General features: G+C 42.4%; 1 protein-coding gene across 2 annotated transcripts in view; it reads left to right on the forward strand.

The window, feature by feature from the left end:
• The window catches only part of asic2 (acid-sensing (proton-gated) ion channel 2), a 573,112-nt gene that overhangs the window by 514,731 nt on the left and 37,976 nt on the right, over window positions 1-20,405 (forward strand). For both annotated transcript variants that reach the window (XM_060892003.1, XM_060892002.1), the window contains one exon: window positions 16,787-16,937. In XM_060892003.1, coding sequence (XP_060747986.1) covers window positions 16,787-16,937 — 151 coding nt within the window. The remainder of the gene's footprint in view (window positions 1-16,786; window positions 16,938-20,405) is intronic.

Genomic DNA, 20,405 nt, shown 5'->3' on the forward strand with positions numbered 1-20,405 from the left:
TGGGTACTAAATGATGGGATGCACTTATTTCCAGGGATTTCAGAACAGCGTAACAGATATTGCGTCATCGGGTAGGCGTGGCCTATTCGATATTCTAACCCTAACCCTAACCGTAGTTTTAGGTTGTTTATTTGTTTTCGAAAACAGCTTAACTGTAAGATAATAAAGCATAATAGATATAAAATATAAAATCTACCTGTATGACTGTTTTGTCCTTCATTATCCATCGTTGGTTTGATCTTTTTTTTTTGGAAAGAGAGTTTTTCCAAGACCTCCATAAACACGCCCACTTTACGTCGTGGTAACGAAACCCCTGGAATTTAGTGAATGCCAGTAAATGATATCCATTATTAGTGCATTACTCCCTCCCAAACAAACCGCCTAATGCACTAATAGTCAACACAGTTCAGTTAAGTGCTTTCGTTTCTCCAACAGAATGAATGCGATCGAACTTTTAGCTTCGCGTCGCTGTCCGTTTTCTAAAGAAGTCGACGTGAGGAGATGGATTTTTGTTTTTAAAGCTCGATTTTCCAGCCTCGCTCGCAACACAGAGGCACACAGTCAGAAATTACACGTCGTGTCTGTCAGTATGACAGGATTATTAAATGTGAGATACAAAAGAAAGCAAAAAAAATAAATAAAAAAGTAAATAAATCTGTTCCTTCCTCCACACTGGTGGCATGGGGCAGCGTGTAAGGATGTGTAAGGATTCTCTAGACATGTTTACGTCTTATCGATGCTACACGCTGTCTGTATCTATTAAAGCAGAAATAAATTGGTCTTCCTGACAATCTTTTAGACTTTATATTAAGTGATCATATGAATACTAATTCACATTGGGTACTTGAGTTTCCAAGCGCGAGTTTTTCTCAGTCTCTCAAGGCCCAGTTCAGGGACCTTAATTATTTAACCGTTATATCATTCGTCAAGCTGAGATGAATACATCAGTATGCAGACGTTGCACTTCTATCTGTCCCGAACACCTGATGCTGGGAAGGTTTGCCGAACATAGTGACAATTCCATAAGTTTTTAAGTTTGGGAAACACAAAGACGGCTAAATCTCTCCCTCCTTAAGAGGTCGCGAGGGAAAGTTTCTAGAGACGAGAAGATTTAAGCTTTGTGCTGCCAGCCGTACTGCATACCGTCTATATCCATTATGCATCAACCCTTAGGAGTGGGTGATATTTTTCTTCCTTCTTCTCTGTTGTATAGATATGGGAGGAAACATTTTGACTGTTTTTATTGATGTGAAAACTTACTGCCATGATTTTGCATAGTTCCCTGAGGATGGAGAGAAAACTCACTTTTCAAAAAGTTTTTCTTTCTTGGTTTGTGATAAACACACATAACCATATGACTTTATTTGTTTAGGCTAACGGTATGTGTACTTTATGTGTATGAGCGTGTATGTATATGGGGGACCAAATAGTTAAATAAACGGACTGCGTGTACAACAAATGGAGTTTCGTGCTGTTTTGTTGTGTCCATGTTGTTCAGAGGTGATTCTAATGTTGGGCAGTGGAGGCTTAGTTGGTTAAAGTTCTGGATTGTTGATTGGAGAATCAGGGTTCGAGCCCCAACATTGCCAAGCTGCCACTGTTGGGCCTTTGAACAAGGCCCTTAACCCTCTCTGCTCCAGTGGTGCTTTACCTGCGCTCTGACCCCAACTTTCATAGTACGGATATGCGAAGAAAGAAGTTCACTGTTCTGTAATATATATGTGACAAAATAAAGGCTGGGGGGCACGGTGGCTTAGTGGTTAGCATTTTCGCCTCACACCTCCAGGGTTGGGGGTTCGATTCCTGCCTCTGCCTTGTGTGTGTGGAGTTTGCATGTTCTCCCTGTGCCTCGGGGGTTTCCTCCGGGTACTCCGGTTTCCTCCCCCGGTCCAAAGACATGCATGGTAGGTTGATTGGCATCTCTGGAAAATTGTCCGTAGTGTGCGAGTGTGTGAGTGAATGAGAGTGTGTGTGTGTGCCCTGCGATGGGTTGGCACTCCGTCCAGGGTGTATCCTGCCTTGATGCCCGATGGCGCCTGAGATAGGCACAGGCTCCAAGTGACCCGAGGTAGTTCGGATAAGCGGTAGAAGATGAATGAATGAATCTCCTTCTTCTACCATTGAAAGTCTTTGACCTGTCATCACTCTACAGTGGTGGTTAATATGAAGCTCATATAAAAGTAGACACTCAGGGATTTAAGATTTTGTACTTTTTCCTAAGTCTTTGTTAGCCTACTAGCCTAGCCTAGCCTAGCCTAGCCTACTAAGGGTAATATATTCAAAGAAATGTTCTACAAGTTTCCATTTTCAAACTCATTTCTGCTCTCTGAAATGCGCCAAGTGTTTGTTCATAAGAAGCTAAAATTCGAATTCGAAGGTGTTTATCTTCAACCAAGGTGTTTATCTTCTGTGTAAGGTAATCAACAGAGGGGAAAAACACACATTTCACACTGACTTATTTTAGATCAAACTCACAGCCAGAACTTCATTCATTTTTTATATATTGTTGGCACTCTGGTACACCAGTGTACTGGTAAAAAGGGTTAAGCTACACGGCTGCTTCAGACACTTTATTTATATAAACAGTCGGTTATTTTCAGGCATTTCTGTAGAGAGTTCTGCCATGCAGGACTTCCCAGAGGGCCGGAGTCAGTCGGTCGGTCGGAAACGTCAGACTTTTCATTCCAGCTCCTCTGAGAACAGTGTGACCAGGTTAACGTTGAGTGACTGGGAGGCTTTTTTATTCCACACAGCATGGAATTTTATTCTTTTCTCTTCAAATATCTTTGGAGTTTGGAGCTGAAAATGTAGAAAAGGCATCGTCCGAGGAGCAAAAAGAGCAAGTATACAATTTCTTTTAAAATAAACCAATTAAACTGCTGAGTCTTCAGTATTGCTGGGTGTTCAGCCTTACCTAGAACATTGTTAGCTTTTAAGAGAAATTCTGCTTTTCGAAAGGGCAAGTTAATTAGCCAGGCAAATGTTCGTATAAGAGAAGAACATGGCGATATGTCCTTTAATTATAGAGTCTAAAACGCCATCGTTTTTACTGCTACTTTTTTCTTTTAAGTCATGTCATTAAGGACTTTTCAGTTTTATGGATATTAAAGGTGGGGTCTCCGTTGTTTGAAAGCCAATGTTGACATTTGAAATCACCAAAACAAACACGCCCCTAACCCAAATGGGTCCCACCCCTGTATTGATAGCTCCGCCCACACATACATACGTAACCCAGGCAACTAATGGAAAGAAATGTGTCTTTATCATAGCTGAAGGGAAGAACAATACGATTGCAGATAAACAAACAAGCAAAAATGACACACAAGCATAATCATGTAAAGGACAAAGGCATATATTAGTTCTGTGTAACAAAGCAAAACCAACGTTACTCACCTATCGAGAAGGAAAAAAGCGCCTCGGCGTCCCATCGCAGGCCTTCCTGCTCCTTCAGTTCTCTCCAGCGCTGGAAAGCTGATCCTATATTAACACGTCCTACTTCTTGCCTTATCGTAAACCTTTCTTCGCTTTCTTTCTTTGTTTTTATCCTCCATGTCAACGTTAAAACCGCTTTCTGCTAATGTCACACATGCTCACTGAACACTCTCTCCGCCCATATTGACAAGACACGCCCCTTTCTGCTCATTGGCTACACGTTAGTTTTGTTTTTGTTTTGTTTGACATCCCAACACAGTTTTCTGATGCATTTCTCAAACAACGGAGACCCCACCTTTAATATTTAAAGGAATTGTTATGTCTCAGAGAACCACACTCCTTCTAGACTCCGACGATGTTGATTAATTCATTTCATCTTATTTAACGGCTGTATGCCAGCAGCCCTGACAGTTCACCCTCCTCTCTAGAAGTGTGTATGTGTAAGCACTGGTATCACGTATGTGTTTGTTTTCTAAAACGCTCCTCCTCTCCAACATTTTTGCTCTGTGGGACTGGCACCGGAGGAGCAGATGCATTATTTATGGGCACCACAAGTAGCTTTGGTCCTCAGTAGAGCAGAGATGAGATGTGTTCTTTTATACAGCCAACAGGCTGTTTATATTCTCCCTCTGAATCTGTAGGCTAAGCTCAAACACCAGCCTGTAGAGGAACTCTTATCTAACCTTTCATTCAGGGGGTTGGAAGAGAGTTGAGGAGAAATTCAAGAAAATCTTAAAAGAAGGAATAAAAACACGAAGTCGGTTAGGAAATTAGGACTTTAATGAGAAATCGGAATGAATGATAACCTGCGTTGGTATTGCTTCATTCATAACGACTTCATCCAGCTTTGTTACGTATGAAGATAGATATCCGGGGCTCCGACTGTGAGGAAAAACCCATTTACACCAGGAACGTCAGCACTTTGGTGTGCTTATATATTGCCATCTAGAAAAAATGCCATCTAGATTGTTATAGCAGCTGTGCACAATTTCCTTCTTCAAGTCAATTTGTTGCTGCTTGCAGTGAGAGATGTGCTTGTGCTTCCTAATGTGTAATTCAGCTCGAGACACTGCAGATTGTCTCAAGGTTATTGTCTATAGCATTTGGCGTAACACGCTATAGGTTTAAGACGACACAGCGGTCGAGACGATAGGGTATAATTTCCCGTCCATCTTTTTTGAAGGAAAAATACACAGAAAAATGGCTCAATTTCCAATGTGCACTTTGTCTTATTTACTGTAAACTTTAGAGATATTATTCAGATCGATGTCCTAAATAGATACGGATATGAATAGATGCAATAGCACTTTTTATTTTTTATTGATTTACTTTCAGTTGTGTCCTAAATCTGAGCGTTAGAGTTCCACGTTTACTTTTAATCTTCCAGATGAGATGCGACTCCGCTGTTCGTGGATCGAACGGTAACGGCAACGGAAGGTTAATTTGCTCTGCGATACTCCTTTAAATCATTTTTTTTAACTGTGTGGTACAAAATTGACAAATAAGATTTAAAAAAAAAAAAAAACAGTCTCTTCCCAGCAGAGCCATAGCTCTGTGTAGCCCACGCAGAACACACGCTGTGTACAATTAAGCAGGTCTCTACTGGGGCTCTATAAACATGTACACTTAATTTATGTTTAAAAAAAATTTTTTTCTTTTATCCTTAATTATTTAAAAAACAAACCAATCCGAAACAGATGAAAACACAGAAGACAAAATCCAGACGAAGAGGAAATGGGAAAGTGGGATTACTGGAAAATGGTTTGGACACAGGAAATAAAAAAAATCGATCATTCGTAAATGACTGAAATAAATGAGTTATATCTCGTATAATTATATATTATATAAGTTCATATGTAATTAAGAAGAAAAACGGTTTGTGAGGCTGCACTCGTGTTCTTGTTATTGTCCTTTAGCTGCTCCCTGATTTGGGTCACATGGGGGGCACGGTGGCTTAGTGGTTAGCACGTTCGCCTCACACCTCCAGGGTTGGGGGTTCGATTCCCGCCTCCACCTTGTGTGTGTGGAGTTTGCATGTTCTCCCCGTGCCTCGGGGGTTTCCTCCGGGTACTCCGGTTTCCTCCCCCGGTCCAAAGACATGCATGGTAGGTTGATTGGCATCTCTGGAAAATTGTCTGTAGTGTGTGAGTGAATGAGAGTGAGTGTGTGTGTGTGTGCCCTGTGATGGGTTGGCACTCCGTCCAGGGTGTATCCTGCCTCATTGCCCGATGACGCCTGAGATAGGCACAGGCTCCCCGTGACCTGAGGTAGTTCAGATAAGCGGTAGAAAGTGAGTGAGTGTTTGGGGTCACCACCACAGCGGATCATCCGATACACACATTTTGATTTGGCACAGGTTTCTAAACTGGATGTCCTTCCTGACATCGGGGACCTGCCCAGGTCATGGTCATTGCATGATGTAGCTGATATTGAGAGTTTAACCCCTTAGGGTTTGTTCAGGAAGAGTGAGGGCTCCTGCTCCTGGACCACCAGAAACCCACTCAGTAACATTCATTCATTCATTCATTTTCTACCGCTTGAAAGAATGAGAGAGTATGCGTTTTGTGTGTGCGTGTGTGTGAGAGAGATAGATAGAGAGAGAGTGTGTGTATGTGTGTGTAACTGAGAGAGAGTGTGTGTGAGAAATAGAGAGAGTTTGTGTGAGAGAGTATGTGCACGTGTGTGAGCGTGTGTGTGTCTGAGAGTGAGAAAGAATGAGAGAGTATGCGTTCATGTGTGTGCGTGTGTGTGAGAGAGATAGAGAGAGAGAGAGTGTGAGAGTGTGTGCTTGTGTGTGTGAGAAAGAGAGAGTGTGTGTGTGTGTGTGTGTGTGTGAGAAAGAGAGAGTATGTGCATGTGTCTGAGAGAGTGTATGTGTGTGTGAGAGAGTTTGTGTTAAAGAATGAGAGAATATGTGCTCATGTGTGCGTGTGTGTTTGAGAGAGAGAATGTGTGTGTGTTTCTGACCGAGAGAGAATTGTGTGTGAAAGAGAAATAGTGTGCGTGAGAGAGAGTGTGTGTATGTGAGAGTTTGTGAGAAAGAATGAGAGAATATGTGTTTTGTGTGTGCGTGTGTGTGAGAGAGATAGAGAGAGAGAGAGAGAGAGAGTGTGAGTGTGTGCTTGTGTGTGTGTGAGAGAGTGTGTGTGTGTGTGTGTGTGTGTGTGTTTGTGAGAAAGAGAGAGAGTATGTGCATGTGTCTGAGAGAGTGTATGTGTGTGTGAGAGAGAGTTTGTGTTAAAGAATGAGAGAATATGTGCTCATGTGTGCGTGTGTGTTTGAGAGAGAGAGAGAGAGAGAGTATGTGAGTGTGTGTGTCTGAGAGAGAGAATGTGTGTGTGTTTCTGACTGAGAGAGAATGTTTGTGTGTGAAAGAGAAAGAGAGAGAGTGTGCGTGAGAGAGAGTGCGTGTGTGAGAGTTTGTGAGAAAGAATAAGAGAATATGCGCTCATGTGTGCGTGTGTATGAGAGAAAGAGAGAGTGTGTGTGTGTGTGTGTGTGTGTACATGGATTGTATATACAGTATATCGCTCCCAGTGCTCCCAGTATAGTGTGTGGATCCAGCAGGCTACAGTATTTAGGTGATGTGTCTGTTACAGTGTGTTCCAGTGTCACACACATCACCGCCTGTAACTCTCAACAAATCTCAGCGTAATAATGAACCTGCCGTTCTTCCGTCTCTGCTGCTGGAGTTGGTGGATTCCAGCTTGTATCCTGTGTTCAGATGCATCTCCAGATTTTTTCCCATTCTTTTTTTTTTTTTTTGTCGAGTGAGCGAAATGCCACGTAGTGTTCATTCATTCATTCATTCATTCATTCATTCATTTTAACCGCTTATCCAAACTACCTCAGGTCACGGGGAGCCTGTGCCTATCTCAGGCGTCATCGGGCATCAAGGCAGGATACACCCTGGACGGAGTGCCAACCCATCACAGGGCACACACACACACTCTCATTCACTCACACAATCACACACTACAGACAATTTTCCAGAGTCAATCAACCTACCATCCATGTCTTTGGACCGGGGGAGGAAACCGGAGTACCCGGAGGAAACCCTCGATGCACGGGGAGAACATGCAAACTCCACACACACAAGGCGGAGGCGGGAATCGAACCCCCAACCCTGGAGGTGTGAGGCGAACGTGCTAACCACTAAGCCACCGTGCCCCCACCACGTTGTAAATGATCTGTTCTCTGAGATAACAGTTGGATGTTTGGCAGAGAGATAAGTTCAGTAGGAGGAAAGCGAGAGACGAGCACAGATACAATGATGAAGGTTTCACTATTAAAGTCTCTGTGATGGCTGCAATCTTTCTGCCTTCTGCTACAAAGCTGCCAGAAAGTGGAAAAAAATCCTCTCGAGGGTTTCGGTAAAGAAGGAAACAACCTGCTTACTGTAGGATTTCTTACTGAAGAATAGAAAAGCACTATTCAGGAATAGAGATATACAAATAAATCGATATTCAGTCCAGATAAGACTCTGTAGTTGCTAGGGAGCTTAGATAAGAGAAAGAGTAAGATAATGAGACCCTCACAAACTCATCTGCTCTTCTCTCATTACCGAGTTCGTTATTGTTGTTGCATTTCATTCATCCAGATTCAGATTCATTTGTTACGTCTATATTTTTTTGTTCATTGTCAAGTCTCACGGGGGGGCACGGTGGCTTAGTGGTTAACACGTTCGCTTCACACCTCCTGGGTTGGGGGTTCGATTCCCGCCTCCACCTTGTGTGTGTGGAGTTTGCATGTTCTCCCCGTGCCTCGGGGGTTTCCTCCGGGTACTCCGGTTTCCTCCCCCGGTCCAAAGACATGCATGGTAGGTTGATTGGCATCTCTGGAAAATTGTCCGTAGTGTGTGATTGCATGAGTGAATGAGAGTGTGTGTGTGTGCCCTGCGATGGGTTGGCACTCCGTCCAGGGTGTATCCTGCCTTGATGCCCGATTGCGCCTGAGATAGGCACAGGCTCCCCGTGACCTGATGTAGTTCGGATAAGCGGTAGAAAATGAATGAATGAATGAATGTCAAGTCTCACTTTACTCTCGGGTCTCTTACCGATGCCCCCATTTCAGATGCTTTCACTTGCCTTGGCGCTGGATGGATCTCCTGTGATCTCGCTCTCTGTCGGTAGTCAGGCAGAATTGGTCTCTAATGGAAATCAATTCAGTGGAACAATAACAGAACACATCTATGCAACACAATAAAGCACTTATGCTCCAGTTCCACTTGTCCTTTCACACTCATAAAAGCACTTGACTAGCTAGCTGTTGCTGCTCCCTGTTTCAATTTACATGTCATTCCCTTGCCTACACAAGAACGCACCCGAGACTGTGAAGAGAAGTGTTTCTACACCTGCTGCTGTAATGGGAATACATTATACAGTAACAGATGTCTAAATGCTTTTCGGTGTAATGATGACACAGGTTTTATCCGAGTCTCGAATATTGGAATTTCTTTTGAGGAGCAGGTTGAGGACTAGGAAGAGGACGAGGGCTGACTTGAAATAAATGAATTCCTTTGGATGAAGGAATTCTGTAAGAATTGTATAACGCCCATAGGAGTTCAATTCTGTCATCTCGTAACTATGACATTGCCTGTGATACATGTGTATGTGTAGTGCAGCCTGACAACTGTACAAAACTGTCTGAAATCCCAAATCCCTGCTGTCCTTTGGTCCAGGGTTTGAAACAAAGCTGCAGAGTGAGATTAGATGAAAGCCAGACTCTTCTCTCTCCTTCTCTAAGCGATCTACAGCCACACAGACATGTAGTTGGTGATGTGACTAGCATACTGATCTCCTCCTAGCATACCAAAACAGCTAGCGACTGAGCTGGAGTTATAACCAGGTGTGTGTGTATAAGTATGTGTGTGTGTATGTATGTATATATATATATATATATATGGGGCGGGGTTCGATTCCCGCCTCCGCCTTGTGTGTGTGGAGTTTGCATGTTCTCCCCGTGCCTCAGGGGTTTCCTCCGGGTACTCCGGTTTCCTCCCCCGGTCCAAAGACATGCATGGTAGGTTGATTGGCATCTCTGGAAAAATTGTCCGTAGTGTGTGATTGCGTGAGTGAATGAGAGTGTGTGTGTGTGCCCTGCGATGGGTTGTGTGAGATAGGCACACGTGACCCGAGGTAGTTCGGATAAGCGGTAGAAGATGAATGAATGAATGAATAAATGAATATATATATAAATATATATATATATATATAAATAGTCCTTACACACACAGGTGTGGGATATGTCTAAGGACTAACGAGTATATTTGTAAATGCTGGAGTGCAGAAGATTTCTGAAAATGTATGTTAACATAGTCATAGCTATCCATCATTATAACGCTTACCGACCTCAGTGTTTAAGTCTAAATAAAGATAAAACTAGATAAAACAAATCTAGACAAAGATAAATCGACTGAGAAATCTTCTTGGAGAACAGCTGTCGCCATGACGCCATGTCCTGCTGAAACAGAAAGCAGAATCCAGTCATTTTCAACAAATAAAACATGGAAAGCAGCGATGAAATTGTGTAATTTGGTATTTTTTGTTCACCATGACATCAGCATGTGAGAAGAAGTGCTAAGGGGAAATGTCTTTTCTGTCACTACTCTACCACGGGTTTGATTGATTCTAGCTAAGCTAGTAGTGAAGTGATGTAGGATAATGACTTCCCCTGGAGGACAATTGCGGTTATAAAATCAGCTGGCTTAGACAAAGATGACATGAGCACTTGGGTAAGCAAAGTAAGTCCAAAACGATCTTTCATCTCGAGAAAATTTCAGAGCAGTGATGGGTCTGTATTAAGGGTTAGCTTGCTTCTTTTTTAATCCACCAGCACCTTACAATAGAAAATTATCATTTTAAAAAACATTAGAAACACTTAATACCTATATTCATGCGTAAAGCGTCACAATGAAAAAAGTGTTTGAGCCATTAATAGATGAGGAAGGACATGTCTTTATATTCTGATATATATGTTTCTTTCATAATATTGGGAAATATCTGATATCACTACAGATCTGAAAAACAAACAGAGTGTACTGTTGATTAAATGGTGAGTTATATCAAGTGTTAATCAGTAAAAATATTAAACTCCCCAGGACTGGACTTGACTGGAAAGCAAGTGCACTAAAACAATTAACAGCACAGAGCTTGTTAAATAGCTATGGTAATGTCTTTCTTCTTGACCTGGGCCAATGTGGCTTGGACCCAGGTATCAATCTACAAGCCAGGAAGAGTAAAGGCAGGAAGAGTAAAGACAGTCCAGTCCATGATGCATTACGGCACGGTGGCTTAGTGGTTAGCACATTCGCCTCACACCTCCAGGGTTGGGGGTTCGATTCCCGCCTCCGCCTTGTGTGTGTGGAGTTTGCATGTTCTCCCCGTGCCTCTGGGGTGTCCTCAGGGTACTCCGGTTTCCTCCCCCGGTCCAAAGACATGCATGGTAGGTTGATTGGCATCTCTGGAAAATTGTCTGTAGTGTGTGAGTGCGTGAGTGAATGAGTGTGTGTGCCCTGCGATGGGTTGGCACTCCGTCCAGGGTGTAACCTGCCTTGATGCCCGATGACGCCTGAGATAGGCACAGGCTCCCCGTGACCCGAGGTAGAAGATCTCCCCGTGACCCGAGGTAGTTCGGATGAGCGGTAGAAGATGAATGAATGAATGAATGATGCATGATCCTCGTCCTCATGATACACTCCAAGACTCCAAGGACTGTGCAATCTACCAACGTGTGTATGGAATCCGCCCAGAATCCGTGCAGAGGACAGTACACCGTCCCTCATATCCCCAGGGTATAGACAATTTTGGCTCCTGGCTTCAAAGGGCTGTAGAGGCATCGGGTTCAAATCTCCTGACAAGGTGAATGATTTATCATTCCACCACTTGGGAGCCCTGAGTAGGAAAACCAAAAACATTTTCAGATCAATTGATCTCCTTCTATTCGATGGAATTTGCTAGAAACCAACCACATGCAAATACCATCTGTTAGAATTCATTTTACAGGGTAGAGATAAAGATGCTGAAGATGTTTTTCACACATTTTAATGATTTCAGAGGGATCTAAGGTGTTTAGTATTCTGTGTAGGTGTCCTTGCTAGTGTGCCAAATTAATGCGCCAAATTAGAAGTGATTTTGGAATGTATTATCACTTTGAACTAGATTTTATAGAGAGAAATTACTGAGAGAAATCTTTCTTGCCAGGAGGCAACAGACAAAAAAAACTTGCATTGCGCATCTTAATAAACAGTCTCGATCTTAACTAAATCCAAAATTAGGTCAATTTAAACCATGACAACCTTTGGAAATTAAAAATGTGTGCTAACTAATAGTTGGAGACAAGAAATTCAGTGCATCTATTTCTGAGCTCCAGGGCAGGATGAACAATGGTTTTTTTTGTTCCTAAAAAAAACAGACATGACTTGAGTGAGTCTGTGCATCTTAGATGGTTGACAGAAGAAAAACAACAATTTCTCTTCAATTTCTAAAAACTAGGAAAAAGAAAGAATTTGAAAGAATTTTGCGATTGTTATCAGATTGGATTGGTTTATACTTGGCTAAAGCAACATGTTTTGCTAGCCCTAACACGCCATGAAATAGAACAAATTACTCTGATTGTCTCTTTATTTTCTTTTCAATTCAACGGAATACATGCCAAATTTGCTTCGTTTATTAGTCAGGACCAAGTAACGATCCGGGTCACGGCACCATGTACAGTATCTAAGGATTCGAGATGCTGACCTTTACTCAGAATTACATTAATAAATAATAACTATAATTTAGATTGGGGTTGGTGAGGTAATTTACAAGGGGCAGGAAACCTTTTCTCATGTACTGTAGATAGCAAAGTGGAGTGAGAGGTCATGAAATGATTATACAGAACTTAACAGCCAGTGGTACAGCCTGATTTATTACCCCTGTTTTAATCTATTATTGAATTAAAGAGTGATTTCCAGCATTATTAATAGACACAAGTGCTTCTTTTACAGTAGTATGTCTTTGGCAGTATGTCTTCTCAATGATAACACATGTAGTCATTTAAACAGCGCCAATACATTAATATGCTCATTTAAAATGCTTTTACTGTACAGGGATGGAATTTCTTTTTTTGAAGAAAGCTAGCTTTATAGGCTCTGACAACAAATCAACCCAAAATCTTCTGGGCGGAGGAAGGTTTGTATAGCAGCTTCTAGGATTAAAACACTTCCTCAGGCACTGAAAGGTAAATCTTTCATTTGACATCGGTTCTTATTTTGGTGTAATGTGTATTTTTACACGTCTATAAAACTGTCTTCCCAGTGTTATAAAATCCTATATCCTGATTCTGCTTTGTGATAAAGATTGATCATTGCTTGTTATCTCTCTTCTAAGGTTTTAGGTGTTATATATTGCAGGACCAGACTGAGAAATAATGCAGTTTATAGATGTTTTTGTAGTTGAGGCAGAGCAGCTTTATACCACTGAATGAAGCTGTCTTCAGTTCTTACTGATTTAACCCCATAAGACTTGTCAGTACCTGTCACTGAACCAAGGTTAAATCAAGCAGATCTGTTATTGCAGGAAATGTAGTTAAGCTCTAATAACCATTGTCATCTTGTCAAGTCCTCCAGTGCTTTATGAACCTGGAGGTTGAAATCTTTAGGCTTGTAGAAGACTGGAAGATTAAGCTACAGGATCAATGCTGCCAGGATGTTAAATGTCAGGTTTCTTTCTCTGTACAAGACTCTCAGTCCATTCATCAGATCTTCCTCATTCTTTTTCTTGCATTTCTCGGTCCCAAAGAAGATTTTCTCAATTGCAGTGCTGTTGGAGTTGGAATTGCTGTTTTTTCTGCCAGTTTATATAAGCAGATGTTGCTTTTTGGTTTCAAAAGACCCGCAAATTGAGCTGAGGTTATATTCAACAATTATATTGACTAATAAATAGTATAATGTGATGTTTAAGATGAGGCATGATGGTCTGATCAGAAGGTCGGGGTTCGAGCCCCCAAGCTGCCGAGACATCAACGTTAGGTCCTTGAGGAAAGTCCTTAACCTCACCTTCTCCAGGGGCACCGTCTTATGGCTTGACCCTGCGCTCTGACCCCATAACCTGGGATATGCGAAAACTTTGGAAGTCGTGGCCTAATGGTTAGAGAGACTGACTCCTAACCCTGAAGGTAGTGAGTTCGAGTCTCTGGCCACCCACGACTGAGGTGCCCTTGAGCAAGGCACCGAACCCCCCCAACTGCCCCCCTGGTGCCGCAGCATAAATGGCTGCCCACTGCTCCGGGTGTGTGTTCACAGTGTGTGTGTTCACTGCTGTGTGTGTGTGTGTGTGTGTGCACTTTGGATGGGTTAAACGCAGAGAACAAATTCTGAGTATGGGTCACCGTACTTAGCCGTATGTCACGTCACGTCACTTTCAAGATCTTAAGCTACAAAAGGTCTTTCATGTACAGTATATCTCTGGTGTTGGGAAAAAGATCCGTCAGCTGAGAGTATGCACGATATATTACTGGACGTGATGGTTTAGCAGTTAAGGCTTCGGGTTACTGATCAGAAGGTCGGTGGTTCGAGCCCACAAGCTGCTGAGACATCAACGTTGGGTCCTTGAGCAAGGCCCTTAACCTCACCTGGTCCAGGGGCGCTATACTATGGCTGACCCTGCGGTCTGACCTCAGGCTTATAATAACCAGGGATATGCGAAAACTTAAAGCATTTCACTGCATCTCGTACTCTGTATGTGACAAATAGAATTTGAGTTTAATATAAGATGCAATAAGGCCGGTCTTCATGAGACATTCTCCTTGTGTAAATCGCATCAAAACTGACAATTTAAGAGAAGAGTCCACTGATCCAATGAGCTCCAGTCTTACATCAGAAAAGCTCCACAAACCTTTATAAAACCTGACTGACAGACTATTATGCCCAGGTGATTTTTCATTATTTTGCTTGTGGCAGCTCCTGTCAAGGGTTTGCTCACTTTCTGCATCTGTGGCCTGCTGTGAAGAATCTCACCAGTTCCCACAAGTCACAGGTCTCTTAGTGGAGTGGGGGTGAAAAAAAAAACTTGTCATACTCACAAACTGAAAATTTCATGGTGCTGCCATGTCTGTCTTTCAAGTCTGAAGTAAAAGGCAATAGACGCATCCATATCATCCAGTTAGAAGAAGCATGCTCTAACAGGTGCTCCATCCCTCTTCCACTAATAGAAATTCATGTGAGAAAACATGTGAGACTTCACTGTTACTGGAGCTGCTTGGTGTAATACTTTCTGTTCGTAAGAGATGTGGAGCTCAGTGCAGCTGATATTTTACCAAATGTAAGTAAACTCGCTTATTTCTCTCTCTGAGAATTCCAGAAAAAATAGAATTAATGTGCAGTGATCAGTGTGAGTGATGAGACCCGAATGATCTGTTAGAGAATCCAGTGATGCCCAAATCAATCAATCAATCAATCAATCAATCAATCAATCAATCAATCAATCAATCAATCAATCAATCAATCAATCAATCAACCTCGGTTGTGTCTTTCTATGTAAAAGTGACCAAGCTTCCATTAGTCTTCCATCATGTTACTTCTCCCTCTATCTCTCTCTTACTCTCTCTCTCTCTCTTTCTCTCTGTCTCTCTCTCTCTCTCTCTCTCTCCCCTCTTTTGTCTTTCTCTCTCGCTTTCTCTTTTTCTCTCCGGCCTCTCTCTTTCTTTCTCTATGTCTTCTTCTCCCCCTCTCTCTTTCTCTTTGTCTTTTTCTCCCCCTCTATCTTTCTCTCTGTTTTTTCTCCCACCTTTCACTTTCTCTCTCTTTCTCTCTTTGCTACATTTTGTAACCATTTTTAAGAAGCACTGATGCTTGAATTATTTCACTCTGAAATTCCGGCTGGAGATCCGAGCTAGAGCTTGGCAGCTTTCTCCAGGCCTTGTTGATTTATGTGTGTGAATGCGTGCGTGAATGCGTGCGTGAATGCGTGCGTGAATTTCCAGGTTTAGAATGTTTTTTAATTACATGTTATATAAATAAATAAATAAATAAATAAATAAATAAAGTATTATTATTATTATTATTATTATTATTATTATTATTATTATTATTATTTAAAATAATAATAATAATAGTTATTGTATTTAGTATTATTGTTTATTATTATTATTATTATTATTATTATTATTATTATTATTATTATTATTATTAGTGGTAGTAGTCATTTTTTCCATCAAACCCATCATTTCTTATCATGTCTTTTTTTTTTTTTTTTTATTGCATATATCATTGAAAACAAATCTGACTTTCACATTTAAATACTTCGGTCAGCTTCTGAACTTCAGCAGTTACAGTAACGTCTGGGGATGGATTCATTAGCAGCTATTCTAAAAAGAAAAATGTTAGCACATGAGACACATTTCAGTATCCACTCGAACAATGACTGCATGAGAAGGTTTTTCTTTGGAAACTCTGCTGGGAATCGAGGTCTTTTTGACAGATAAGTAAATTAAAAAATAAAAAAACAATGAAATGAATAAAAACTGATGTCACACTCACAGTAAATCAAAGTGACTTGTCTGTTGGGCGACAAAAAAAAAACAACAAAAACAAACACCCGAGAGCTCGATTGTGTAATGTGCTTTTCCCAACCTACTGGTCTTTGTGGCATTTTTACTGTGTATCTGTTCTTAACTGTGTTTTTGTCCACTATCACACACACACAGACACACACACACACACACACACACACACACACACAGTATTAGTTTTCTAGCTTTTCATCCACCTGTCTACTGCTCTCTCTCCTCCATTACCTGTCCACAATCAACCACAACTCACTGCCTCCCCAGGGCTTCTAATGAGAAAGACAGCGCAAGAAAGATTGTGAGCGAACGAGGGGGAGAGAGAGAGAGAGAGAGAGGGAGAAAGGATGAGAAGGTGGCATGTTTGTCCTCATGCTCCATTACTTCCTAATGAGATGGATTTGTCCTTATTCGGTCCGCTGTGTAAAGCCGAGGGGTGTAAAAGCACAGACGTCCTTTTCTTCCCTGTCCGCAGTTCGAGACCATCTAATTCCCAAAGCAGAGTTCATTCTAGATCCAGGGGTACAGATGGAGAAAGCGTGACCCAGAGGCTCGACTAGATTGCTTCTGCTCACTGTGATCCATTTGCAGTTTTTTGCATCATCACTGCTGCTCGTCAAGCCGGCAGCTCTGTCTGTCCTGCAGGACTGGAGCTAAATATACTGTAACTCCGGCTGACTTTCTGATGGAGTGATTTATTTATTTATTTACTTATTCTCTAGAAATCATCTTTTCAACCTAAAACTTAATGCTGCCTTGTACTTAATGGACTGTCACGCTCACGTTTCTCCTTGTCCTCTCTTCTGCGCAGGTTTTTACCCGATACGGAAAGTGTTATATGTTCAACGCAGCTGAGGAGGGAAAGACTTTGAGGACCACCATGAAAGGAGGAACTGGAAATGGCCTGGAGATTATGCTGGATATTCAGCAAGATGAGTACCTGCCTGTGTGGGGCGAGACAGGTACACACACACACACACACACACACACACACACACACACACACACTAAGCTAACCTATGTTCAACTTTTTTTTTTTTTTTTTTTTAAATTAAAGCTTCCTAATGCTTGCAGGTACCCGAGAAATGTCCCCACAAGGTCATCACTCTCAGATATTCATTCATTCATTCATTCATTCATCTTCTACCGCTTATCCGAACTACCTCGGGTCACGGGGAGCCTGTGCCTATCTCAGGCGTCATCGTACATCAAGGCAGGATACACCCTGGACGGAGTGCCAACCCATTGCAGGGCACACACACACTCTCATTCACTCACGCAATCACACACTACGGACAATTTTCCAGAGATGCCAATCAACCTACCATGCATGTCTTTGGACTGGGGGAATAAACCGGAGTACCCGGAGGAAACCCCCAAGGCACGGGGAGAACATGCAAACTCCACACACACAAGGTGGAGGAGGGAATCGAACCCCGACCCTGGAGGTGTGAGGCGAACGTGCTAACCACTAAGCCACCGTGCCCCCCCTCAGATATTCAATTCAATTCAATTTAATTTATTTGTGTAGCGTTTTTAACAATTCATTGTATACTGTAGAAACAATAAAAAGTTTAAAGTTTAAAATTATCGACAGGCAGATCGGTGTATCCTCTGCAGTGATGCGGTCGATATTCCGGTCCGTTGTGGTGAAGAAAGAGCTGAGATGCAAGTCGAAGCTCTCTATTTACCAGTCGATCCACATTCCTACCCTCACCTATGGTCATAAGCTTTGGGTCATGGCCGAAAGGACAAGATCCTGGATACTGAATGATCCTGAATGAGTTTCCTCCGCAGGGTGGCTGTCGCTCCCTTAGAGATAGGGTGAGGAGCTCGGTCACTCGGGAGGAGCTCAGAGTAGAGCCGCTGCTCCTCCACATCGAGAGGAGTCAGCTGAGGTGGCTCGGGCATCTGTTCCGGATGCCTCCTGGACGCCTCCCTGGGGTGGTGTTCCGGGCATGTCCATCCGGGAGGAGGCCCCGGGGAAGACCTAGGACACGCTGGAGGGACTATGTCTCTCAGCTGGCCTGGGAACGCCTCGGTATTCCCCCGGAAGAGCTGGAGGAAGTGTCGGGGAGAGGGAAGTCTGGGCGTCCCTGCTTAGACTGCTGCCCTCGCGGTAGAAGATGGATGGATGGATGGATGGAAGTTTAAAATTAAGTTAGTATTTATTTCTAACATCTATCTCTAATGATAAAGCCTGAAGTGATGGTGATGAGGAAGAAACCTTGAGAGGAACCAGACTCAGAAGTGATTTTGGTGGAAAACACTGGAAAGGAAATAATGTCAATGTAAATAATGTCCTTTAAACAGATAAGTTTGTAGTCCAGTGGAATTAAACAACCAAGAGCTCCTGAGGTATTAACAGGTCAGCGTCATTTCTGAGTTCATTACAGACTTAACACTAATTCCTTCCTGCAGAAGCCTTCCAGTGTTCACTGATGAAGATTCGAGCACAAAGCTGACCGACACAACAGTAGCTCAAACCCCTGTGGTGTGTCAGTCTCCAGGCAGCCTCAGGCACGGTGCACCACCAAGCCCCGAGACTCCAACCAGACGTTCCTGTCTTCATGGGGACGTTTTTTCCCCAACCACGATACAGCAAACATGTCCACATACTGTACATATAATATTTACTTCATATTCTTTTCTTATTGCTAATTTAACCTGCAAACTTCCGGCCTCTGATACACACACACACTAGACTAATACGAGCGTCATCCACATCATCCCAGGCCTCTTCAGTTCTCCTTCGTTCTCTCTGAGGTACAGTTAATAAAGCAGAGCGACGCCCTGGCGGTGTTTCAGAGCCGCTTCTCGTCTCCTGGGAGCATTATACAGAGCAAAGACTTTCTCATTGCTTCACTAAGATCCACTCAGCCACTTCATTCCTCTTCCTGTGGGATCATTTTGTGCTCTTTATAAAGGCCTGCGCTCTCACGCCTCTCACAGATGATATACTAGCCACCATAATCGCTCTAAAGCCATATTCTCCCCCATTTATTCACCATATAGCAGGCAATTTATTAATCCGGACATATTTTATTGTAATGACTGTGACATTGTAACGGCTCGTTTTTGTAGGAAGCAGATTTTACTATAAAAGCTTCGTTCTGTTTCAGTATTTTATTTTTTTATGTGGACATTTTGAGTTTCTAAACCATCAAGAACCTGTCAGGTGACTCATCAACCTCCTTCTTCTCCATTCTCTTCTTCTTCTTCTTCTTCTTCCTCCCATTCCTCCTTCTTCTCCATCCTCTTCTTCTTCTTCTTCCTCCCGTTTCTTCTTCTTCTTCTTCTTCTTCTTCTTCTTCTCCTTCTTCTTCTTCTCCTTCTCCTTTCTCTTTTTCTTCTTCTTCTCTGTCTTCTTCCTCCCGTTCCTCCTCCTCCGACTCTTCTTCTTTTTCTTCTTCTTCTTCCTCCCATTCTTCTTTTTCTTCTTCTTCTCTGTCTTTTTCCTCTCATTCCTCCTCCTCTTTTTCTTCTTCTTCTTCCTCCTCCCATTCTTCTTCTACTTCTTCTTCTTCTCCTTCTCCATTCTCTTTTTCTTCTTCTTCTCTGTCTTCTTCCTCCCGTTCCTCCTTCTCCGACTCTTCTTCTTTTTCTTCTTCTTCTTCTTCCTCCTATTCTTCTTTTTCTTCTTCTTCTCTGTCTTCTTGCTCTCGTTCCTCCTCCTCTTCTTTTTCTTCTTCTTCCTCCTCCCATTCTTCTTCCTTCTCTTCTTCTTCTTCTTCTTCTTCTTCTTCTTCTCTGTCTTCTTCCTCCTGTTCCTCCTCCTCCTCTTCTTCTTCTTCCTCTTCTTCTTCTTCTCCGTCTTCTTCTTCTCTGTCTTCTTCTTCCCATTCATCCTACTAATTCTCCTCCTCCTCCTCCTCCTCCTCCTCTTCTTCTTTTTCTTCTTCTTCTTCTTTTATATCACCCTGTATCCTGAACTTTATTTAAATCATCCACTTTGTTGATTTATATTATGTCGATGATCTATAGACTAATTGTAGCATGTTGGTGAGAATCAGATGCTCCTTAACTCTCTATAGCTGCTTTGTAGAATGTATAGCCGTATTGGACTGTTGCCACGACAACACAACCATCATAAACTCTATTTTCCAAATAGCAAACATCATCATCAACTCAGTCCATTGTAAAGTACGACTCGAGCTGCTGTCAGTGACATTTCCAGGGCTTTATTCTTGTCTGACTCTCTGCCAGCTCTGACCCTGTCCTGTCCTGTCCTGTCCTGTCCTGTCCTGTCCTGTCCTGTCCTGTCCTGTCCTGTCATGGCCTGTGCAGATATCCGGTATGTTTTGCTTGCCTGTTTATGACCCTTGCGATTTGTCTGCTTTTCCACTTATATCAATAAAACCTGCACTTGAACCTAAACCCCAGTGCAGCAGCTTGGCAGCAATCCAGATAAAGTTTTACTATAGTTTCTA

This window comes from Tachysurus vachellii, chromosome 18 (genome assembly GCF_030014155.1).
Source record: "Tachysurus vachellii isolate PV-2020 chromosome 18, HZAU_Pvac_v1, whole genome shotgun sequence".
NCBI classification, from domain to species: domain Eukaryota; kingdom Metazoa; phylum Chordata; class Actinopteri; order Siluriformes; family Bagridae; genus Tachysurus; species Tachysurus vachellii.